The 26,715-nt window shown below is 36.2% G+C and overlaps 1 protein-coding gene across 1 annotated transcript in view; it reads right to left on the bottom strand.

Annotated features, from left to right (window-relative positions):
• ADAMTS19 (ADAM metallopeptidase with thrombospondin type 1 motif 19) overlaps window positions 1-26,715 on the bottom strand; it is a 280,168-nt gene that overhangs the window by 215,043 nt on the left and 38,410 nt on the right. The window contains exon 3 of the mRNA XM_079916812.1: window positions 5,178-5,343. Within this exon, the coding sequence (XP_079772938.1) occupies window positions 5,178-5,343 (166 nt within the window). The remainder of the gene's footprint in view (window positions 1-5,177; window positions 5,344-26,715) is intronic.

Raw genomic sequence — 26,715 nt, 5'->3', positions numbered from 1 at the left:
TACCCTTTCATGATGCCAGGATTAGTTTATCTCTTCTATTCTTGAAATACTGGGTCCCTTCTATTACTAACTTCTAGGTCCAACTGAGTTAGCTCTGAGCTCTAACATGAAGTAGATCCTGCCACATTGCTGGAAACTTCACTGTTCTCAGATATCTCCATAAATTACGGTTTCTCATTTTTTGTCACAGGGACACAGACTAAAAATCTATTTAACAAACAAAGTTTTATCCAAATGTCAAGTAGAGTCAGTTAACTAAGTTAACAAAAGTGTTATGAAAATAAATGCAAAGACTCCTTATTTAACAACAATAAGCATTATATTGATATTATGAAACAAGAAAATGCAAAAGGACAAAAGCAACAGTAGCCATCTGCAACAGAATCACTATAAAGTAAATTTTATGAATCCATATTTAGTACCAGCAGTTAATACCAAAGACCTTCATGAAGGACAGAATAAGAAATTGGTTTTATTAGTATCTTAAGATCTACAACAGTTAGGAATAAATTTTGTAGTTTTTCTAATTGTAATCACAATCCTACTTATGGTTATATATTTGTATACTGTCATATAAACTTATAATATTTAGTAGGAGACATTCCTACAGGTATACAAAAAGGCTCATCTTGGCAGGGTCAACACCTAATAAACTGATTATGGGGAAAGATAGATAGATAGATAGATACAGAGACACTCAGACACACAGATTTCGCAGCTCTCCTAGATGGCTACGTCACTGATCTTCTGTGTAAAAATCACACAGTGGTTAGAATAGAAAGGATGAGATGATAGGCAACATATTAGAAAGCAGACATCACCCTCAGCAAAATTAATCAGACTAAAAAGAGGAAAACGGAGGTGGTTAGAGTTACTCTTTCTTGTTGCTGTTGTTTACATGTGTGGGGGGGTGTTTAGTGTTTATTTTCAAGTGACTAGGTAGATAGTGGGAAATATCAGCAGAGCAGTTTGGGAGGAAAGATGATGGGTTCAGCTATAGATTTATTAAGTCTGAGATGCCTGAGAGACATCTGAGTAGAAGTTACTAAACACCTGACAGTCAGGAGAGAGGTTAAAATGGAGATAGAGTTTGGAACTAAACAATGTGTAAGTGAAGTTGAACCCATGGATTTGGGTTCTATCAACACAGGGAAGCATGTGGCATGAGAAGTAGAAGGAAAAGGAGGGAGTCCTGGGAAATGCCTGCATTTAGGGGGTGCACATATGGAAGAAGACATGCCCATGGAGGAGACAGAAACATAAGAAAAATAAAAGGAGAGATAATATGAAACTGAGGGGATAATTATAAAATGCGGGGCTTTTCGACCATATCAAGAGTGATAAAGAGACCATGTAAGGGAGAGACAGAAAAGTTTGTTACCTTTATTGCCCCAGCTAATGATAGCTGTGATGGCCCCAAACTGTCTGTGCTACATCCTTATATGCACGTTATATTTAAACAGGCTATTTGGAACATTCTAGGTTTCTTAAGAATCCCAATACCATGATTCTATGACTCCATTATATAAGGTAGCCCTTGTGTGTGAATATCATGCATATTGGAGTTATCTTTTTATTAAGTTGCTTCCTTTGATGTCTTCATTGTCTACATCAACCACGTTGAGCTCATTCTTCATCTCAATCCTGAGACCATTTTCTACCCAGATGCATGTATAAAAACAATAGAGTCGATACCACACGCTTTCAGTTAAAAGATCTTTAAATGTGTATTCACCAGTGCTCACTATGTGCTCCCCATAATACCCTCCACATACTGACAATCATCTCCACAACCGTTATGGTTGGCATATGGAAACTATTTCAGTAGTGGTTGGGTTAAGTTAGCTCTTAGAATAGAGATGATCTCTATATCCTGCTCAAATAGATCGGTCTTCTTCAATTCTATAAATCTCGTTCTTGTTCACACAGAGTAGCAGACATACTCACAAGCTTATACTAAATGTTAAGGAATATATATTGATTGATAATGTCACTTGCCTGCTTACAGTCTTCAAAGACCACACTTTGCCTTCCAGATAAATTCCTTATTACAACAGCCCCCAAGTCCCCTCATTATCTCATCCATGACTACTTTTCCAGGCTTGTGTCTCATGTCTACACTGTAGACATTGGATGCTTTCCCCTGCCTTTATACTTTTGTATTTATTGTTCCTTCTGCCTGAAATGCTCTTTCCCTGTCTAACAACGTCCACTAAATTTTCACATATGTTTTCCATTTTCACAAATAATCTCATTTAATTTGGACAACTGCCCTGAAATTTGGGTACCACTACACCCATTTTGTATATTGTAAATGGAGCTTTGGAGAGATCAACGAAGTTTTCCAAAGTCACACAGGTAGGGAGCAGCAGCATAAGGATGTGACCACATGCAGTCTGACCCCAAAGTCCATTTTCTTAACCTGCACACTCTGTTCCCTTTCCTCCCTATAGTCTGGATAAGTTTTACTTGATCTTTGAGGCTCAACCGCCACACCCCCCCAACCAAATAACAGAAGCTTAGAATCTTGGGTACTGAGTCTGTCATAGTTCTTATTATAGATAGTATAATTACTCATTTATTAGTTTGTCTAAAATAATACATTGGTTACCTCTTGAGAATAAGAGCTGTGTCATTTAGCTCTGTACCCCTGTGAGGTGACTGGTCCTACTTATGTTGCAAATAAAGAATTTAAGATTGGGCTTCCCTGGTGGCGCAGTGGTTGAGAGTCCACCTGCCGATGCAGGGGACACGGGTTCATGCCCCAGTCCGGGAAGATCCCACATGCTGCAGAGCGGCTGGGCCCGTGAGCCATGGCCGCTGAGCCTGCGCGTCCGGAGCCTGTGCTCCACAACGGGAGAGGCCACAACAGTGAGAGGCCCGTGTAACGCGAAAAAAAAAAAAAAAAAAAAAGAATTTAAGGTTCAAAAGTTCAAGGGAAGTGAAGAAGAGTACCTAGCTGGAGTGAGACTGAAGCTAGGCCTTGAAACCAGGGCCTCTGACTCTCAACCTCATGTGCCTTTCTTTCCTCTATGTTATCTGTTAATAAAAGAACACAACAAAGTCATCCTAAACTATTAAGTGCCTGTTTAGAAAAAATATTTACGTAATCAATACCTACAAACACAATACACTTAAGACATTAACATGATGAAGGGGAATAGGGCAAAGACCAAGTTGAATACAAATACGCTTTATGATTCCATTGTGAAAAGGCACTTACTGCAACATTATCCACATCTGAATCATGTTTTTAATATGTTGATATATCAGCTTGAAGTAAGAAGGGAAGAACTGCAATTAGACTTATGCTGATAAGTAAATGAATATTTTATTTCATGGATTGCTAATTTTAAAATGAGTTTAAAATTTCTAGACCCTTATAAAGCATCGAAAATAGTTAAGTTCAGTAAAGCATCCAACTGATGATAGCTTAGCACTCCTTCTATGCAAGTGCTTGATCCAAACAGGTCAATTAAGATACAACAGTCATGCCTTAAAAAAAATTAGAAAGTTTATGAACAATGTCTGTGAAATATGAACTGTGTATTTATGCTTTATAAACCTATCAAAAATAAGAATTTTCTAGAAACGTTTCCTCTGTGCATAATGGCACACAAAGCCTGTTTTATGTCATCCGTATACATGAGTAATTAGAATAGCTGGAACTCACTATGATTCAAAAGTTGCATAGTGCAGATTTTCAGTATAACTCACACAAGGCAATCTCCTTAAATGGACTAAATCCAAGTTGTTTCTGTTATTTCACGATATAAAAACCTTTCTTTTGCTTGTTCATACTGTGACTTTTGTTCAGCTGTTTTTTGTCTCCATTGTGTCTACAGTTCTTAGGATAGAGAAGAGGGATGTGTCTTATTTAAATTGACTTGATCATGTACGTTGAATAATGTGACACAGAGATAGATTTACTTAACCACTTCTGAAGATAATTCCAATACAGACTGATATCATGAGCTTTTGTGAAAGAAAATAGAGATCATAAATTAATTTGAGATAATATATCTAAAGAGAAACATATTGAAATTCTTTCTGAATTTGAACATACTAGACAATTGATGATATGAACATGCTACGGCCTCTGCAAATGTTACTTATTATCACAATTTATATACCTAATCAGCCTCAGATACCATAACCAATGTTAGAATTGCTATCTTGGCACTAACTACACGAACACCTAATTTTAAATCTCCAATTCAAATTTTAAAGTGTTTACACCAAAAATTCTTCAATAAATTCACATTTCCTCAGATACTATAGGGAAATATTTCTCATATCAGTGAATATTCACTGAGATGTCTGGATTAGATGTCCAAATATTTTTCCTAGGGAAACCACTGAATGCTGACTATGACTTTCAGGTCCTACTTATGTAATAGAAATCATTCATTTTCCTTATCCTTCTTGCTAATGCCACAGATCTCTGCCAAAGGAAGTAATAAGGAAGTGTACAAAACAGTCACCCCATTTTACTTCTGTGAAAAATTGGCAGACAGAGACCAGGATTTGATGGTTGGGAATGTTTATGAGCCACTGAAACTTCCAGATTTAAAGTATTCTGATACTGAGAATAAAATTCAAAGAAGTAAATCCTGACTCTTCTTCCTATTCCTCTTCTAATTTTAACCTTCAAGATGATTTTTACTCGAGTCAAATAGAAAAAGAAGAAAAAGTAGAAGCTGCTTCTGGTCAAAGTAAAGAGATATCTATGATGTTCTCAGGGAGGTGGACTGAAATAAGACCATGAGTTCACAGTATTCAGTTTCGGGGAATCTGCAATTCTCTCGGTGTCATTTCTATTCCAGTGAGGGAAACAGTAACCCATGAGTATCCATCCCTCTTGAGGGATATAGAGCATGTAATATATTAATATCTGAAGTCCTTTTGAGTTTCTATTTTTTGATATTAAAATGTACTATTTCATAGAAAACTAAAAGATAAGTCTAAAAAAGATAAGTAATTGTCATTAACCAAGAGAGAGTCCACATTAAAAAAGATAAAGCTGGTGGATGGATGGATAGACAGAAAGACAGAGAGAGAGGGAGGGAGGGAGGGGTGGGAAAGGGAGGAAGGAAGAGAGGGAGGGAGGGGGGATTTATTAAAGGATTCATCTCACATTGCATATTTAGTTAAACCCTTTTAGGAGAAGGCATTACCTGGAATGACACCACAGTAATGACCGTGAGGAGCTGACTTCTCTGTGGCTTTTTCCTCCATGGACCTTTTCTGCCTATATACACGGTGTGGGTGACCCGTTATGGCCATTGTATCATTGAGTGGTTCAATAAATATGAAGTCCTCATTGAGCTGTATGACTCCCATCTGGAATATATAACATAGAAAGATACGTATGAAATATCATTCGAATAAGTTACTTTCTGGGTTCTCCCACTCACATCCACTCTGTTTTCTTCCACGTATGTGCATACGTTTTTCTAGTGAAGCTATGTTAGCAACCCCACTAATAAGGTAACTGTCTTCCCATTTTACTACTTCATCTTTAGGTACTTTATTGCACTAGCATAAACTTCATTTAGTTAGCCTTAGCCTGTGTGGGTGGGAGGCTAGATGCCAGCAACAGATGCACAGTAAAAATTCTGGAATGTTAAAGGCTCACTTTGGGAGACCCATGGGGTCACTTATATGTACAGCATGTACAGAAGAGCAATATAGTTTTTAATTGCATACACAGGATAGTACAACATTTTGACAATCATTATTTAATAAAATAATTCATGTAACATACCACGGTAAATGTAGGACACATAACATTAAAGTTATTATATAAAATACTCTTAAGCCTTCTACTAAACATTTTTGAAAACCCCTGAACAATAAAGTACAGAAAAAAATGAAGCATCACTTACATAAACAAGTTTCATTTCATACCATGCCATATTTTAAAGTTAGCCAGTTGTGGACAGAGGGCCAAAAACTGTAAAATGTGATTATGATCAGCAAAAAGAACTTATAACAAGTAGGTATGCTTTTATTATATTGAAGCTAAGCCTAGTCATTTCTTCCCTTCCTTTCTCAGAATATAAATCTGAATTATAATTAGGAAAATATTTTACATGGAAGAATATATAACTTGATCTTTCCAATTTTCATTGTTTTACTCAACTGCAATATATATATAATGTATATTTGATTTATAATGTTAACTCTTTAGCAAACATTTTTTAAGAAACAATTCCCTAGAACCTGCATTATTCACACCCAATATGCTAATATGAAAGTTATCAAATACTGTTTTGCATTAACTTTATAAAAATCATATACAGTTCATTTTAATTTGATTCACATATAATTAGCATAGTAATATAATTCTGTCTTCAGATACAGTAATTGTTCCAAACTGAATATATTTTTAAAACTAGGCTAAAAAAAACTTTTCCTTAGAAGAGGTCTTTTTGTTTTGTTTTAATTACTAAAGTGTATTGCATCTTCTATATGGAAAGACCAGGTGATTGCCAATAAGCTGATTTTATTCTGTACATTTTACTCTTTATATCAGAATAAAGATAGAAGATACCTGAAGAATAGGTATCTTATATCTTCATTATAAGATAACTAAAGAATAAATCTAAAAATACTCATCAACTTCATTTTATTGAAGTTTTTATATCACTAATAAAATTCTCAAGTACTAGGATGACAGCTCCACCACTAGACTTGTCCCCTTCCCCTCTCTCTCTTCCTGCCTTTTCCTGTCTCTTTCCCAGTTTCTCCCTCTCCCTCTCTTGTTCACACACACACGTGCATACATATATCATTTGTGGGTGGGGATAATGCAAAAAAAAGATTTACTCTATTGATTCTTTCAAAATATCAGGCAAGTATATATTTGGACCATTTTTGTGTAATTTTAATATGACTTTCAATGAATTATTTTCCATACAAGTTTTCATTCTCTCAAATATGAAATCAGCTTGAATTTTAAAGTAATTATATGAAACACAAAATTTTTCCCTAGAGCCTAATTTGATGGGAATAAGAGAGAGTATCAAATATTTTAAAATTTAAGTAATAATTATTAAAGATGTAGTACATCTACACATGGATTGATAAGCAGTGCCATATTATCATTGATCCAGATTGTGAAAATACAGAACAGTGTTTCTCTTGTCTTATACGTAAATGTGATTCTGAGGTTCAGTCAGTATTCAAGGCCACTAATAAAACTGGCAGTGTGACTGATGACTAAGATAATAATTGTCAGGATGCTCAGTTTCCCTAAATCATGAATTTGCAATCTGATATATTCTTTCAACAGGTTATAAGCATGGTAAGATTTATAACCATAAACCCTATAAAATTTAACTGCATACTATCATATAAAATTTAATGACCTCAAGAACAGATTCTGAATTTAAGATTATTTCGGTTCATAACCTAATACTAGCATGTAACTATGAGAAAGTTACAGCATCTTTATACAACAGCTTCATAGCGTTGTTTGGATTACTTTTTAAAAGCATTTTTTAAGCACATGTCATGCTCCTGTCATAGAATCTGATACTGAGTAACCCGCTCAATAAATGTTCATTATAATTTTTATTTTATTAATAAGGATAATCATAATAAATATAAGAAGCCAAACATTTGAGATTGGACTGAAGAGCTCAGAGAGTCCAAAGAATTAAAATTTATTTGTCTTTGTATCCCCACACTAGCATATTAAATACTGTCTCAAATAAATGTGGTCTTTTTTTTTTTGTTACAATTTGGAAACCTCTTCATAACACAGCATTCTCTGTTGTGTTAGGATTTTATCTATACACATTTTTTAAAATAAGGTCACTTTTAAAAAGAAAAAAATGTTTGAATAATTATAAATGATGACTCATTCATTCAACACATATTTACTGTCTGACCAGAGTGTGCCAGACTCATTTCACTCTAGGGCATATTTAGCATCAAGTGTTCAGGTTCTCTACAGGGAAGGGTTTTCTGAGACCAGAATACTATCTAACAGCAGAGGAAGTGCTCTAGCTTGGGTTGGTATCTTTCAAGCAGAATTGCAGGAAATTATGAAGTTTTCTGTGTCCCCACAAAGGGCTCACCTATTCCACTAACAAAATGGATTGTTTTGTCTGCGCTATGAATTTACAAGCCATGGAAGAACACAAATTCACATCAATCTCTCTTTAAAAGTCCTCCTGTGTTTGACAATCCACAATTGGGCAGCATGCACTTTAGTGCAAATATTGTCCTTTCAATTTTAGAAGGGAAGAAAATCAATTGTGTATTGACATGGCACAATACAGTCTCTAAAATAAATGCAAACTATATAAGAATTTTCTCCCAGATGGCCTTTTTAGATGTTCAGAATGATTTTAACAATTTTGAGATCTTTCATGCAAACATTTGGAAATGAAATTAAAAGTTGTTCCCTGCCTTGTTCCAGTCATCACGTACATTTTCTCATACAATGGCATCTGTTCTATTGTCACTGAATCTTATTCTCTGATTTGACAATTTAGCAAACATTTCAGTATTTGCAAATCTACCACTGTTTATGTGAAAATACGCTACCAGCCATTTCTTGTCTTACTGGTTCTGATATTTTACTTTCTCTATTTAGACGCCCCTGTGCTTTTTAAAACAGCCATTAACACTGATCTCCATGAAGGTGTACTGACACTGCCACCAACTTCTAATTACAATATGAAATTTGATTTGGCCAATGTGCATAGATTTTTATATACTGTTGCTTCAATTCACCAAATACAAACGTTTCATTTGTTCAAATTCAAATTAACTATGTCTACTAAAGAGATGGACAGAGTCTAAAGTCCTAATGCATATGTCACAAGCATAAATTAAAAATGACTAAAAAAATTAGAAAGCAACCTGGCACGCTCCAGTCTTGCTTCCATTCCTACCAGGTTAACTACTTCAGTTCCCCTGCCTGACTTCCTATTCACTTAAGGAACTGAAGCACTACTATAACTACTACCTCGTTTTCTTTTCATTCTTCTATGTTCCTTTCTGGAAATCTTCTTTATTTTCCAGAACCTCAGTTTTCTAGGTAAACTTTGTGTGGACTAGCTGAAGGTATATATCTGAGGCTCAAACTGCATATGGTGAGGGTCTTTAATAATATCCTATTTTTAAAAATATATAGCATATCACAAGAAGTAAATACCATTAGTGTGTGGTAGATCATTATAATTTCAGGCTGTAAGAAGACTGGAGGGATAACAGAATTTGGATAAAACTAGGGGAAAGTTGCTCCTTATGAGAGGGTAAAGGGCAAAGAAGACGTGGAATCTAGGAAACAGTTTAAGAAGATGCCTGGCTTGAGTAGAGAAACAGGAAAATGTAGCCAAAACATAAGATGAACCAATATAATTGAAAGCATTAAATGACAAAGTTCTTGACAGGAAAAGGAAAATCAATGTCCTGAGGGTCTGAAGATTTTTAGCCCACTGTCCGACTATAAAGTATATTAGAGAATCTCTGAGATAGAAGCATAAGTGTTTGACTTCCAAAAAGCAGTAACAGAAGTTGCTGAAAGGATCTGGCATCAGTATACTGCTTGTAAAAATATTTTATACAAATGTCTCATACTCTACATGATGTGTACTTCACACATGTTAAGTTTGTTTTTTTTTTTTTTGCGGTACGCGGGCCTCTCACTGTTGTGGCCTCTCCCGTTGAGGAGCACAGGCTCCGGATGCGCAGGCTCAGCGGCCATGGCTCACGGGCCCAGCTGCTCCACGGCATGTGGGATCCTCCCGGACCAGGGCACGAACCCGTGTCCCCAGCATCGGCAGGCGGACTCTCAACCACTGCGCCACCAGGGAAGCCCACACATGTTACGTTTGACTATTTTTGAAAAAATTCTCTTGCATGGTAATGCTATAGTATACATCTCATTAAGTAAAGTATATAGTTTAAAACGTAAGCATAATATAGGGATTGACATAAATTATAATGGTATAAATCTATTTTATGCTTTATTCAAATAAAACATCATTTTCAGTATTCCTGTAAATGGGAGTGATTTTTCATGCCTTTGCATATTCTATACATACACATAAATCTGCAGGAAAACACACTTCTGACGCCGTATCTATCCTATTACCATATCATACTTTCAAGGTTTCTGCTTTACACCGTGAGGATCAACTCCAAATGAAGATATATAAGTTATAAGATCATGATAAACTCTTGCCTACTTCTCCACTTAAACTTCACATATAACCACCACAGACAAATTTTATTGTGTGAACTTTATATTTTAACAATTTCAGAATAACTTTTAGTTGCACGGTCACATCTTGGTACGCTGCACATGCTGTTTTCTCTTTCCAGAAAGTCACTGTTGGTATGGCGAGTTATTTCTTCAAAATCAAGCCAACCCTATCCTCTCTCCAAAGTAACCACCGCCTGCTCTATCCACTTCTGTACCTTTTCTGTTCTTTCACTATTAGGCCCCCTGTAAATGTTGCTTGCAGGACCCTCTGATTAGACCATGAGCTATTTCAGGGAATGCTTGGGGTGTAGTGCTCGTCATCAGGCCTCAATGAGCAAGGACTGGTACATAGCAGGTGCTCAGGCAATGCTGTTTTAACTCAATGTATTCTTCCCTTTTGAGATAAAAGAAAATGTATCCATTTGCTGCTCTGAACAACATTCTACCTGTGACTCCATCTGGGGGAAAATTACAATTTGATTTCTTCCTCTGGCATTTCCAATGTTGCTTTCCCGGTGTGTCCAAGTTTTATCTTTAGGAAAAGTTTTCAAGTGACCACACTGTTAACATCATTCCATTTACTTTCCCTGCCAAAGGGGCTTCAAAAAGAATCATGAAATGACAATGGTAGAAGGAAACTTAGAATCACCCGGCCATCTGGAGTTTTAAAATCAAGAAAACCAAGGCTTAGAAATCTTGCATGACTTGCCTAAAATCACACAGAGAGTTCATGGGAATGTCAGGGCTAGAAGCTAAGCCTCCCAATTTCCAAATTGATATCTGGTTTTAATACATCACTCTAATAAATCTGCTCGCTACCTACCTTCTCCTTACATTTCCACCCACATTCTTGTTTCCCCTACTGAACTGGGAAATTGTTCTGAGGCCACCCATCATGCCCTTTCCTTTATTCTTCTCCCTTGGGCATTTGACCCTTGACAACTTTTCTCCTCCACGAATATTCCATGACTCTACGTCTCTTGTTCTCTAGCAACTGTTTCTATTTCCTTAAACAGATCCTGTTCCTCACTCCAAAGCAGGTCTCCAGTCAACAATAGTTTCTCTGCATTTATCCCTCCCAAGGGATTTATAACCCCCAACGGAAATGATTCCCAAACCCCCCACACCCAGGCCACTGCTTCCATTGCATAGACATCCCGCCACACTAGCACCTCCTCTCTAAGTCTGTATCTCTATGCATGACCCTTTTCTAGTTACCCAGGCTAAAAAGCTATATAGTCCTTTCCTCTTCCCTTTTCAAACTTATTTTAAAATATTTATAAGAAAACAAGAATAGAAGAAAATAACATGCCTGTATGCCAGACACTGTATATACCTTATTTCATTTAATCAAACAGCCAGCTTGGGATACCTATGTTCACGTCACACGTTTTATAGTTGCAAAAAAAGCAAGTTTCAAAAAGATTGATTGTGTCCTAAGGTCAGAAATCAGTGTGTGATGAGGACAGGATTCAAACCAAAGGCCGCCTGGCTTGGAGCACATGCTGCCTCTGTGAGGCTATCTGAAAAGGCTAGGCCTGCCACAGGGCTGCTGCTCCAAATAACTCTCATCTTCAAAAACTTCTGCACTGAGGATCTGACGTCAACCACAACACCTCACAGATGGTAGATGTCCAAAATTTGATATCAAGAGCAAGGCCAGGCCCCGTCCCTCACAAAGCAGAAGACAAAAGTACCGCATTAGGCTCTGAACTTTATCTTGAGCTGACTGTTTTATGTGATCAACCTGTGAGCTGCCAAAGGCACACTGGCCTTCTGAGTGTGCCGAGGGTTTCATCTCCAGGCCTCCTTCAATGGTGGAAACCCAATCACTCTCCCATGGCAGATTTGGGAGAACAGTTCAAGGTTTGCGTTTTTCTTTCCTTCTTTCTTTCTTTCAATTCTCTCTTCTGTTTTTTTTTCTTAAAACTGCTTTCTGATCATAAAATCAGAACTTTTAAATAGCAGAATATTTTAAAAATATAGTTAAAAAAAAGAAAATAGTCATCCCAAATCCCATCATATAGAATTATATATGTATGTATATACATATTTCTTTCTAGTCTACTAACATATACACATAAGTGTCTATGTATCTGTATGTGTGCATGCGTGTACCTATAACACATGTATACACGTTAAAGTTTCATATTCTACTTTATTTCCCCACTTAAGAAAAGCTTAATAATGATTTTGTTTCTTAATAGTATCAAATAATCTTTATAAGTTGGTTTTTAATTGCTGGATAATAACTTATCTTCTAAATATATCATAATCTTATTAGCTATTCATTCATGCAACCCTCTACTCAACAAAATGCTTATGAGTATGAACTTTGTACATCCAGAGCTCAGGGTGTAGCAGTGAACAAGGCTGAAAAGCCCCGTCACCAACTTACACCTCAGGAGGGAAGACAATGTGCTATTTGTTCAACTGGGTCAAAGTTACACATAAAATTTCTCCATCAACATTTGTTAATAAGCTTTACATTGATGGTTTGTACACTTATTTATGTCTGTGTTCTATGTCACAATAAAAACCAAGGTTACAATATAGCTTGGAAGTGTCCCAGCAGCTATCTAAGGCAAAAGGCAGGAGCTGAATGTGAACATTCAGAGAAGATGAACTAATTCTCCTCCAAGAACAAGTAAGTGAAAGACCTCAGGGGCTCAGGAGCAGCTCTGAAGACGAAAGCCTCCTAAGAACCCATAAATGTGGCCCATGAGAGTGAGAGAGTCCACTGTAGGCACCTGTCATAAAGCTCAGCCACACCACTCGTGACCCCACAAGTCACCTAAGCACCCTTCTCCTTCTCGCTTCCCTTAGAGCTTTAACCCTAGGGGATGCAGAGGAACCCCAGGGTGCTGAGCAGGAGGGTGACAGCTCTAGATGGGGAATAACGAGGACCTTACTCCGTGTCCCCATTCCTCACTGCAGGTGATGAGTTCTCAGAAAGCCTGAATGTAGAGGGCGTGCGTCAGAGAGAAATGTTAAATTTACGTGAACTTGGATGTTTTGATGATCATAGGATAAATATTCTGATGACCAAACAGAGACTTTTGTGACTAAATTCACCAGGGGACTTCTCAAAACCTGAAAGTAAACAACACCAGAAGGAAGACCAGAGAAACAAATATGAACAAACAAAATGCAAACTACTTGTTTTATTATGATAATCTTTGAGTCCTGTTTACTCAATGAAAAGTTATAAACATATAATATGAACTCAGCTGCCAAATACTATGAAGGGGTGAGAGAGTGATGTGGGGATGGCCTTTTGGGTGAGGTGACTTCTGAGCAGGGACGTACGGTATGGGAGATGGCCAGGCCAAGATGTAGCGGGGAGGACATTCTAGGAAAAGAGAGAAACCAAGACCCTGAGATGGGAACAAGCTTAGGACATTTAAGGAAAAGCAAAGCTAGGGCAGCTGGAGCAGTGTGATATATGGGAAATGATAATTAGAAAGGAATCCAGGGCCTTAACTCATAGCAGTGTCAACTTATGGGATTAGTTATTTAGAAATAAACCCTGATGAAATCCTACTTTGATTTTTAGCCCATCTACCTTTTCTTAGACACTGGTTACAGATCTTACCCTGGGATGCCTCATGATGGCCTTCTGTGTTATGTTCTTTCAACAGAGTCTTATTTTATCTACATAATAATTACACAGGGATAGATTTCACTTCTACAATTGAAAAAAATATGCTTTCTCTCCTGTTTTCTTGAGAACCATTGCCTTCTTCTAACTTTTCCCCAACATTTGACAGAGATAAGGATTTTTAAAAATTTCAAAAATGTTCCTTTTCAACTCCATTATAAACATCCCAAGTATGATAATAAATAGAAGCTGTTGTATGTTAAAGAAGTGAAAAGGAAGGGGTAAAAACTGGTAAACTGGAAAATGAATGCTCCACCCTAATATTGAGTTATCAAAAATAATTGATTTTTTCGTTCATATAACGGTTATCTATTTTCTCATTTTATAGTACAATTTCTACTCATATCAAGAAAAGCTATTGATTTTCATATACTTTCTTATATCCATTCACTTTAATATAATCTGTTATTGGTTATAATGACTTTTTTATTAATCCCCTGATATCTATGCATTCTTTAAATAAGCAAAAAAACAAGCTGAGAAGTAGTAAATTCAGTTTTAAATCTACTTCTAAGTTTATCAATCAGTCTAGCCAAAAGCTATTACGTTCCACTGTATCTTCCTGGTGCTTATTAATGTTCATTACAAATGTACCTACTGAATACCCACAACGTGGCAGTAGGCAAGGCACTGAGGATTCAAAGATGAAGGCAGATTTAACCTGCATTTTCATGGACCTTATATATTAGGGAGAAAGGCAGGAAAAAAATATTCAGACAAATATACCTAGGATGATATAAAGTGTGAAAAGTATCATTAAAGAAACAAACAAGGATCTGAGAGAAACAGAGCACACGTTAGGATACCAGAGAGGGTGGCCCAATAAGACCTATCTAAGGAGATAACCGTAGAGGCAAGACCTAAAGAAGGAGCCAGCCATAGGAAACAGAATATAAGTGAGAGAAGAGTGGTATTTTAGGTGCAGGAGGCCATATACCAAGGCTATGACCCTGGAAGATAGATGGGAGGAACTCAATGTATCAACTTTGAGTTTATAAAAGTGCAAAATTTAAAACTATTATTTATAACAATATATGTTTGTGTTTCATATGTTTATGTCACAATAAAACTTATTTTTTAAAGGAGAAACAAAGAATAAACAACAGAACCGTATTACTTAGCAATACAGAGGCAAAGTAAGTACTAAAAGAAATGCAGCTGCTCCTAAAGGACAGAAATCAAAGATGGAAAGGAGGGGGCAAGAAAGTTTATTTTTTACACTATAATTTTTGCAATAAGTATTGACTTTTCTAACAATATATATGAATGACTTAGATTACATTTTAATTTAATAGAGAGGTTGAAATAGAGGGACACAAGACTTGTTGGGAGGCTACTGCAGTGATCAAAGCAATAAATAATGGTGACATCAGTTTAAAGTCTATCAGTGAGAAATACCTACAGATAAACCAGAATACAGTTAAAGAAGTGATGTGGAGATGGAAGTGGTAGCAGGAGTCACAGAGAAATAATTATTGCAGCAAAAACAGAACAGAGGGGTTGGCAGGGCATGATTCTTGTAGAGCTCTGAAGACCATGATAAGACATTTAGATTGTATTTGAAGTATAACTGGAAGCAACTGACAGTGTATGGTGTAATCTGATAAATTTTTAAGAAAGTCATTCTTGTTCTTTTTTGGAAAGCAGACTATAGGGTGACAAGAGTAGAATCAGGGAGACCAGTTTGAAGTCAGTAATAGTTCAAGTGCAAGATCATGATGGGTAGACCAAGAAAGCAACACATGGTGGCTGAACTAAGGATGTGGACAAAAGTAAACACATTTGAGATTAATTTTGGCTTCTCATACAAACCAGAGAGCAACCACCCAAGTTTGTTAATGTTTTAGATGTTTGTACACAGAGGGACAATAACACAGAGAATGAAAGATGACTCCAGAGTTCTGGCTTAGGTTCTCAAAAAAGGGAGATAAATGTTTGTAATTGAGATAAAAATTTCAAATACTTAGGATGAAATTTAGATTTTCGGAGCAGATAATCAAAATATCGGATGGGGCTGGCTTAGGTTTGATATATCTGTGAAACCTCTAATTAGAGAAATCAAGTAGACAGTTGGGGTGTGGAGCTTTGTGGAGAGTCTTAACCTAGAGACATGTATCTGGGAGCTGCCAACATAAAGATAATTTTTCAGTTCACAGTGACGAGTGACGTTATCCAGAAAGAGAATATAGAGAGAGAAAAGAAGAGAGCTTAAGACCAAACCTGATGACCCTAACACTGAGGAGAGTAGCAATTAGCAAAGGAGACTGAGGAGGAAGGGCTAGTGAGGTTAAAGGAAAAGTAGGAGCTTGTACAGCTGACTTTTCAAAATCAGAATTAACTCTTTCTAGAAATGGCTTTAAAGAAAAGACAGGAATAAGTTCTTATTCGGTTCACTCTGAAGAAGCTCTTACCCTGTCTAACCCATAGTGCCCAAGTTAAAAATGAGTAGTCCTACACATGATAATCAAACACATGTGTTCATGCTGCTGTTAAATTCAGCAACAAAAACTGAGCCAAAGAACACTCTCTTGCCTGTATCAATCAGGGTTCTCAAAAGTCGTAACAGTGTGAGTTTCTTTTGTTGCAAATGAGAGAATTCTATGTGTTCCATTTTGTTGAGTCATTCAGAGAATTTAAATGTATTAACTAACTTTGCTTGACCTGTAATTTTTTGGAAAAGGTGGCTTCCAACTTGCCACCCACCCTAGCACTTAATGAGTTGGTGCACATTTGGCTGTGCACCTAGCTCTTAAAGGGTTAGTCTCTGGGCGACTGTTCAGAGCCCCTCACCATGGTGATGAGCACTCACAGCACTTATCTCATGCAATTCCAGCCCAGTTATGTGCTTTAAGTGGAACTGAATGAGACCACTGAGAAAGCTGCACAGCTGTGATTTGGGGAAGTACTCATCACTGCCAGGTCTTACTGGTGACCTCACAATTAACAGAGATGTTGCCAACCTCCTACATACCCCTAGAGAGTAGATACGAATTCATTTCACCATGGAAACAAGATTAGCGGAGCAAACTACTCAAGGGCCATAGCACTGGTACTCAAAGACATGGAAAATGTGCTGCAACTTATTTTCCAGATTCAAGAAAGGTCAAATAAATACAATAATTCATAAGTTCAACAGTATTTACACACTATGTGTCAGCTCTTGTGCTAGATGCTGGAAACACAGCAGGGCACAAAATGGTCATTTTGAAACAGACAAGCTTAAGTATCTTTTTTAATAATTAAGGAGTTTACTTACAGTAGATGTTAAGTCCTCCTTCCCATTTGCAACCCCATCAGCAAAACATGGGGGTTTTTCCCCCACACAGGACCCTTGGATAATTCAAATAGTTTCCCCTAGCCCTATTTTGATGGCATTAAGTAATATTCAAGAAATTACCTTGGTGGTTTTTTCCCTTAAAGGGAGCAATAAATCTTGGACCAACAAAGTTCTTTCTCACATGGCCTGTTTCTTAAGTACAAGATGCTCAAATGCAAACGTCTGACTAGTGAGAGCAGAAAGAACACACTTTTGCTTTTTTTCTTTACTGTCTCTTTCATACATGTCCCATCAGTGAGTACAGAGGCTCAGGAAGCTCATGTACTATCAGGCTGATTTATTAGAGATTACTTTTGGAGGTCATACACCTGAAGAGCCAAAATAATCTGGTATAAACCAGGAAGCCACTGCCTTCTGCACATACCTGACCACATCAGGAATATTATGTCTGAGCACCATATTATAAATAAAAGCATATCCAAACAAGAAATTAGGGGTCAGTTTGTTCCAAATTACACCCAGAGAAGAAATTCATTTGTCAACAACCCTGATAAATATTTAATATTCTGTTTATGTATTTCAATCATGAATAGAACAATCACCACTCTGAAGCAATGTAGGCCTCTACTGGACAGAGGTAACTCTCAGAAAGATTATTATAAAAGGTCCAAAAGGCTTTCTTCAAAACTACTTTAAACCAGGAGTCTTGATTCTGCATCCTAAGTCCCTTTTCACATTCATATAACAAATACTCTCATGGCCTCTCTGTATGTGTCCAGTTTCTCTAACCATTCCTGATATGAAATAGGTTCCCTACCCTTCTTCATCCTTTTCATTTTATTTGGATATTCTCTAGTTTATACATGTCACTCTTAGGTTTGATTTTCTTTGATTTTAAAATACGGAAGTGAATATTAAATGAAAAATGTCCTTAGAACAGAGGATGAGTTGAAAAAAGAGACTGCAAGAAAAGTAACGTTAAAAGCTTGGAACAGACTGGTATAGGATAATAACTGGAAAGTGTTTCCATTTATTACTTTTTATCGTTCTTTATTAGGAAACATTTTAAATTTGCAGACATATATGGGATATAGAGTGCCCAGTAACCCACTCCTAATATTTAAGATATGTTAACATTTATTTGCTGTAGATTATTTTTTTAAAAACCTAACAATTCATTGATTCAGTTGAAGTAGACCTGCATACCTTCCCGAAACAAATCCCCTTCTCTTACTGCTCGGAGGTAACTGCTACACTGAAGACGTGCCTATCTTTTGCACTAATGTTTTAAACTTATACTACATATTGACTCACTATTACAAGTATAGCAGTGAACATACTTGTACCTATTTAAAAGGGTTCACTCCAGTGGCTGAATTGAGGATAGACTACAGAGGTGGAGACTGTCATACTGAGTGAAGTAAGTCAGACAGAAAGATAAATATCATATGATATCACTTATATGTGAAATCTAAAAAAAAATAAAGGGGACAAATGAACTCATTTACAAAACGGAAGTGGAGTCACAGATATAGAAGACAAACTCATGGTTACCAGGGGATAAGGGGGTGAGGGGGGGATAAATTAGGAGATTGGGACTGACATTTACACACTACTATATATAAAATGATAACTAGTAAGAACCTGCTGTATAGCACAAAAAACTCTACTCAATACTCTGTAATGGCCTATATGGGAAAAGAATCTAAATAAAAAAGAGTGGAGGGGCTTCCCTGGTGGTGCAGTTGTTAAGAATCCACCTGCCAGTGCAGGGGACACGGGTTCGAGACCTGGTCTGGGAAGATGCCGCAGAGCAACTAAGCCCAGGCACCACAACTACTGAGCCCGTGAACCACAACTACTGAACCTGTGCTCTAGAGCCCACGAGCCAGAACTACTGATCCCACGTGCCACAACTGCTGAAGCCCGCGTGCCTAGAGCCCGTGCTCCGCAACAAGGGAAGCTGCTGCAATGAGAAGCCTGCGCACTGCAACGAAGAGTAGCCCCTGCTCGCCGCAACTAGAGAAAGCCTGTGCTCAGCAACAAAGACCCAGTGCAGCCCCAAAAAAAAATAAATTTTAAAACAAAAACTAAAACAAAATTCCTTTAAAAAAAAAAAGAGTGGATATATGTATAACTGATTAACTTTGCTGTACACCTGAAACTAACACAACATTGTAAATCAACTATACTTCAATTTAAAAAAATGCATTAAAAAAAAGAAGTGATTGGTGGCTTGAGCTAGGGTAGTATTAATGGCAATGGAGTTCATCAGATTCAGGATAAATTTTGAAGACAGAGCAAAGAGATAATATGGTGTTTGAATGTGCATTTTGAAAGAAAGAGAGGAATTCAGGACCACAATATTATTTTGACCTTTGCCAAATGGAAGTACACAGTTGACCATCAATAAGACAAAGAATAATGTGGGGAGAGCAGGATGGAGGCTTGGGTCGGGGGAGAATCAACAGTTTGGAACATGCCAAGTTTGATATTATCTATTAGACCTCATGTTGAAATGTCAAATAGGTAGCTAGACATACAAACTGGGAGCTCAGCAGAGAGGTCTGAACTAGAGTTACTTATTTTGGAGTCACTGACATATAGTTGGCATTTAAACCCTGAGAATGGATAAGATCGACAAATAAGTATAGAGAGAGAAGACAAAAAAAGGCCCATGACTGAGCCCTAGGGCATACCAGTGTAAAGAAGGTGCAGAGAATAGGAATACTCAATGAAGCAGCCTGAGAGGAAGCATGTGGATTCTGGACGGCAAGTGATAAAAATACATATCAAGAAGGAGGAAGGGCACAGTTAGCTCTCTCCATTGCAGCTGATAGAGAAGATGAAGCCTGAAAATCAGTAGCCCTAAGTAAATATTTCTATCAGCTCCGTATATGTTGTCCTTTACAGTTAACTATTCTGAAATATAGACACTTACTTGTTTATAATTTGAATAAAAATTTAGATACAACTACCATTCAATTCCTTATTTCATTAATGCTAAATGCAATATAAATTTAGCATTAATGGGAAAACTGTCCAATCTCAAAATTCATCACACATACTTATGGATTTTGCAACTTTAACACTGATGAATGGAATCTCTGTGGCATGAAAGGAAACTGAAATGAGAAAAAGTAAAATATTTGAGAGTACTCCACCATGAAAAGAGAAGTAACTGGGGTGTAATTCTTGTGAAATAGATAATACATGGTAATTTTCACTTCTGTCATCTATCTCGGTTCTAATAAAGTGTAAGAGTTATGCCATTTTATTCCATCTAAACTTTTATTTAAACTAATGGCAGAACTTGTTTATTCTTTTAAGTTTTATATTGTCATATGCAGCCAAGCTATTAAAAATACTCTGGGATTTTAACTCCATGATCCAACAAATTAGCAAATGCTTATAGATTCTTATAATTTCCAAATTGAATGAGAAGCATATTAATGCCGTTATCTAAGAGACTGATTAAAATTATTGTATAGGCAGAGTCAAATACAGAAGCATGATGCTTCCTAGAAACCTCTTTCCCGGTTGATATTAGTACTCTTAAGATAACTTCATTTAAATAGTTAGAAATCTACCTAAATACTCTCATCCCAAATGATTAAAGAGTTACTTTTAAAAGATAACTACAAAGCATCTTACTTAAAAGAAAAAAAAAGTTATTCAAGACTCTGAAAGGAGATCTTTAGCTGAACTTAAACTAAAAATGCAAAATGAATTGAGAAAACATTTATAATAAATATAATAAATATGATCACGTCAATTCTGTAAATGACAATGTCTAAGACCCTAACAGCCAAATGAGCAAATGATCTGTACAATTCACAAAGGAAGAAAACAGGGCTTCCCTGGTGGTGCAGTGGTTAAGAATCCGTGTGCCAATGCAGGGGACACAGGTTCAAACCCTGGTCCAGGAAGATCCCACATGCCAAGGAGCAACTAAGCCCGTGCACCACTACTGAGCCTGCGCTCTAGAGCCCACACACCACAACTACTGAGCCTGTGTGCCACAACTACTGAAGCCCACGCACCTAGAGCCTGTGCTCCGCAACAAGCGAAACCACCACAATGAGAAGCCCTCACACCGCAATGAAGAATAGCCCCTGTTTGCTGCAACTAGAGAAAGCCCATGCACAGCAACGAAGACCCAACACAGCCAAAAATAAAAACAAATAATAATTTTATTTTTTAATAATTTATTTTTAATTATTTAATAATTAATTTTTAATTAATTATTTAATTATTATTATTAATTATTATATAATTAATTTAATAATTATTATTAATAATTATTAAATAATTATTTAATAATTTTATTTTTTAAAAAAAGAAAACAAATAGAGAAACAGGCATAGAACGGTGGTCATTCCTGGCTAGTAATTAAAGGAACGTAAATTGCCACAATCAGGGACAATTTCACTGTTTCAAATAATAGTTTTACAAATAAGCATATAAAATTATACTTCATATTGGCTAAAATAGTCAGCCTGGTGTGCTCAGAATTGGCTACTGGCCTCATAGCTTAGTTCCCTCTGGGAAATCCTTGTAGAACTGTGTTACTTACAGCTTTGGACTCAGCAATTGCAGTTCTGGTAATTTATTCTTTGGATATACTCAAAATAAGAACTTCTTGCTTGGTTTTATTAAAATCAACCATATAAAAATATTAAAGAAAAATATATGGAAGAGATATGATTATAACTTTGGAGTAGGTAAAATCTGAAAGAAGGATCACAAAGTAGCAACCACATAGGATAATATTCACGATTCAAATTTGTAAAATAAATGGAAGTTATTTTGAGTCTACCATTAAGGAAATAATAAGCAAAATTACGGTATATTCAGGGAAAACACATGTTATAGCCTCTTTAAATTTGACTTCACTGAAGTCTATGTGGCAATACTGTAAAATGCATGTAATATGTTGTTTCTTTAAAGATGTATGTACACTTTAATTTGAACTTTTAAAACAACTCAAAAAATCATAGGGTAACAAACTGGTAATAAAAACAGTATACTAAAATTATAACTGTTTAGAAGTAGTGGAAATATGAACATGTCTCTCTTTTTAAAAAATTTTTATGATTACACTATTCTCATAAATATATATGTATTTAAGTATATTAAATATATATGTACACACATACACTGACCTTTAATTACACAAGCAATACACAAGGTCTCCACCAAAATGGTTTTCAAAATTATAAATAAGTTTAAAGATCTCTTTGATCATCATCCTCAATCACAGACCCCTTCACTTATCTCCAAAAATATTCACTATTATCAATTTGATCTAATTCCTTCTAGATTTTTTTATATCTTTATACATACACATGTAGACACCCACCAGAAAATGCATAGTACAGTGAGTTCTTTTTAACATAAATAGCAACATAATTTATGCGTCGTTCTACAACTTGCTTTTTATTCAAATTCAGCTCTGTAGTCGGAGACTTTGGAGAAGTCTTCGGAGAAGAAGAGGCCTTCTTAAAGAAGCACCAAAATGCAGCAATCATATTGGACAATATTATCAAATTTGACCACATTAAAAAGTAGAAACATTGTATGACAAAACATAAACAAACCTGGCAGACTGGAAGAAAATACTTGTAACATATATAACAAAGGAATTTTCTTTAGTAACACATAATTCTGAGATAGAAAGGTAATCCAGTAGAAGAATTCCCAAATTACATGACAGGAAATCCTTAGTAGAAGAAACCCTAGTGGCCAATGACAAAAAAAGATGATCAACCTGTCCAATACCAAGGAAATTAAAATGGAAACAATAACAGAATGCTATTTGACAGTATAAATTGGTATAAATCCTTTTGAGAGCAATTGTGTACTATCTCTTAAATGAAAATGTGCATATTTAATGCCTCAGCAGTTTCACAAAAAAGAAAATACTTGCACACATGCATAAGTGAAAGGGCAAGTACAAGACTGGGAGTGCAAATTGTTTCTCACCATTAAAAAAAAAAAATAAGAAAACAACCTAAATGACCTCAGTATGGATTAATCTATAAGAATAAAATGGTTATAAAATATACATTTTTAAAAGCTAAGTAATAGCTATTTAGTATTTACTCCGCAAATTCTCTATTTCTAACCTGAAATGACACATCAGCACTAGAATACATGGATTTATTTGAAAAATTAGAGGTTCTCTTATCTCACTACCTACTGAGACTTCATTTCCATTTGGCCAGCATTTATCATTCATATGCTTGAAATTAATTATGTTAATTAAGGTTTTGGTTGATTTGGTAGAGTCAACATATTAATTTGAGTGCTTCATTTGCCTTTCATAAAATATTATGAATTTATTTTCCCCTTGTAAAAGTACTTAGCCCACTCCCTAGACTGTGAACATGCATGTTCTCTTCTCACTCCTATTTCCTACAGTTTTCTGAAATTTTTGAAGGCCGTGGAGGAAATTGAAGCCTATAGGAAAACAAGCAAATCATCATCTCTGTGGGTGTGCATTTTATAGTTACTTTGATCACTTGGCCATGGGAAGTCACTATGTCACTTATCTTGTCACTTATCTATGTACTTGAATGGGGAAGTGCTAGAGTCCTCTTGGAGATCAGTTCCTGGATGGCATTTTTGTACTAAAAATTTGAAAGAAATTTTGGGGAAAGAATGTTGGTGAGAAAATTTTATTTAACTGCTCAATCAACCAACAGACATTTCCTGGAATGCAAGTGGTAATTAGTTTTATACATTTTCTCTCAAACTTACTTAAACAAATTAATGTAGAAATTGCACATGGGTACACTATTACTTATTTTAACCTAAGTTAACATTCTGCCTTCACTTAATTAATTTCAAAATAGGTAGCATTTTGAAAGATCTAGAAAATTATTTACTGAATTGACCAAAACATTTTCTATCTCTATTTACCATCTCCATTTTATTTAACAAACACATTTATAGTCCTTACAATGATGACAGACACAGATACATCCTAAGTAACTTAAAAGGAAGATATCGAAGCACTCTGAGGTTAAGTAAACTGTCTAAGGTAACACAGCTAGCAGGGAGTACAGGGGAGCGTGGATTCAAAACCACACACTTTGGCTCCTGAGTCCACACTCCTAATTTAAAGGAGCCAAGAGTACTCCAAAAGTAAGCTTGTTTCCTCTGGCATTGCATTTTCAAACATTAATGACTAAGTTTTTTTGTTTTCCCCTCAAACTGACTACTGAACTCTTAAAAAAAAAAAAAAAACTATTTAGTTTTAGCTGCATGTAAAATGAGCTTTTCCTAAATGGAGGTTTTTTTGAGGGGGCGGGGGTTGTTAGGTTGTTGCATATGAAATTGCTTTTTATTGCAGGTCAAATATTCATATTAACAATTTCATACAATTCAACCTATCCACAAGAAACCTCAAGCATAAAGGAAAAGGCAAAGGACATGGCACTGGAAGACCAAACTCAACATCTGCTCCATCACGTGGGACCTGTGTGAGCTTAAGCAAGTAATATAACCTCAGTGGTCGTTGTTTTCCCCATTGGTAGTGTGGGAATACTAAGATCTGTTAATCATGGCTACTGCAAATTGACAGTTTAATCTGTAAAATGTTCTCATCAACTATAACGTACAAAACAAACAGTATGTACTATTCTAAAGAACAGTGCCAAAGCCCTAATTACAAAAGGTGGACACTTCCAAAGCATTTGCCTAACTCAAAACATGCTTCCTACAAAATCTAAAAATAAGCCATCTTAGGAAATTATAACTGAATTATTCATCCACCCAGAAAACTAAGAGCCAATGGCCCTGATCAGGTTCTCATAAAAGATAAAATGGAAGATCTGATATCACTGAATTAAAAAATGAAACGTTAGGTGCTCTGTAGTTTTGTCTGAAAACTGAAGCTGCCACGGGCCATTGGATATTGAACAAAATGGGCTTCTTCATCACCACTTCATGGAGCATCCCACCACATGCTGTGAGATGAGATCACCTTAGTTACCCAAAGGATCTTATAGACTAACATGTTCCAAATCAGGGATAGGAATACAAAGAACAGCACACAAAACAGCATTTCAGGGCTTCCCTGGTGGCGCAGTGGTTGAGAGTCCGCCTGCCGATGCAGGGGACACGGGTTCGTGCCCCAGTCCGGGAAGATCCCACATGCCGCGGAGCGGCTGGGCCCGTGAGCCATGGCCGCTGAGCCTGCGCGTCCAGAGCCTGTGCTCCGCAGCGGGAGAGGCCACGACAGTGAGAGGCCCGCATACCACGAAAAAACAAAAAAACAGCATTTCAGAGCAACTCTTTCCTTCAACAGGCACTGTTTTCTCTCATTTCTACCATATCATGTTTCTTTTTCCATATGATAATAAGCTTCAAAATGAGAAGAGCCACAAATTGTTTAATTAAGTATATAAATCACACTTTACTTTTCATATGGGCAGTCAATAAGTGTTGGCCTTAAATGATAATGACATCAAAATTGTTATCTACTGACTTGGATAGTAAACCAAAACCACGCAATAAAGCTAAACAGGCTCAGCTGTAACATTAAAGCCTGACCTTCACAGACTACTGAGGCTTTTTAACATTTTAAAATATATTCTATACTTTGTACTAATTTCCTTAAACATCATTCATCAGTTTAAAGAAACTCGTGCCAAATTTGGTTCACTTTTCAGCCTTAGGATCTGGGCTGATGGTTGGCAGACAAAATGTATGTAAGTGGCTGCATAAAGCTTCGTCTGGACAAAGGCAACATTAAGAATGAAATTAAAGCAACCCTTTCTTATCTTACAAATAACATTTCCTATCCATTAAATGAAATGATGTATGTGAAAGCACTTTACACAACTGTAAATCCCTAGAGAAAGTAAACTATTCCTATGCTCTACCTTACAAAGTCCTAAGTACTTTACCTCTAGATAATTAAGATTTTCATTTCAACATAAAAGCCTGGTATATTTCCTTTGTTATGACTGTTAATAGGGTCTCTTACAAAAACTAAAGGCTAAAAATCCTACCACCCACACAACATTGCCTTATGCTTCCTTTTGGTCTTACAATTTGCCTGTGACATTATTATTTCAACTTGTCCAATATGTAGACTTCAAATCCATATACCGGTATGAATCCCTTCAGGTTTAATTCAACACTACCCACAAGAATACATACCAATGATGGTTTTCACTAATTCAGTATGTGCCAGGAAAAACTGCTTTAAAGAGTTGAAGACACATGTTTTACTGAATTAGACTCTTAATTAGTAAGGACACAGACCATTCCTACAGACAAACTGAAATTGATTATTTCAACAAACTGAGATTAATTATTTCAAACTGAGAAAATTTCATCCAGAAAATGGTATGCTAATTCACTAAGACTACCAAGAAAAAGTATAAAAGTATTTATTATTTTATATAAAAAGAAAAGCATAAAACTTTAAAATCCAATTATATTAGTTAGCATTATATATAATTATATTACCTAGTATATATATATTATGATCCATGAATAGAAATCTGACCATTTACAAGTGGATCAAGACACCATTCA

The sequence above is a fragment of the Stenella coeruleoalba genome (assembly GCF_951394435.1).
Source record: "Stenella coeruleoalba genome assembly, chromosome: 3".
In the NCBI taxonomy this organism is placed as follows: domain Eukaryota; kingdom Metazoa; phylum Chordata; class Mammalia; order Artiodactyla; family Delphinidae; genus Stenella; species Stenella coeruleoalba.
The sequence above is the reverse complement of the archived record's forward strand: the minus strand, read 5'-3'. Positions and strand labels throughout refer to the sequence as shown.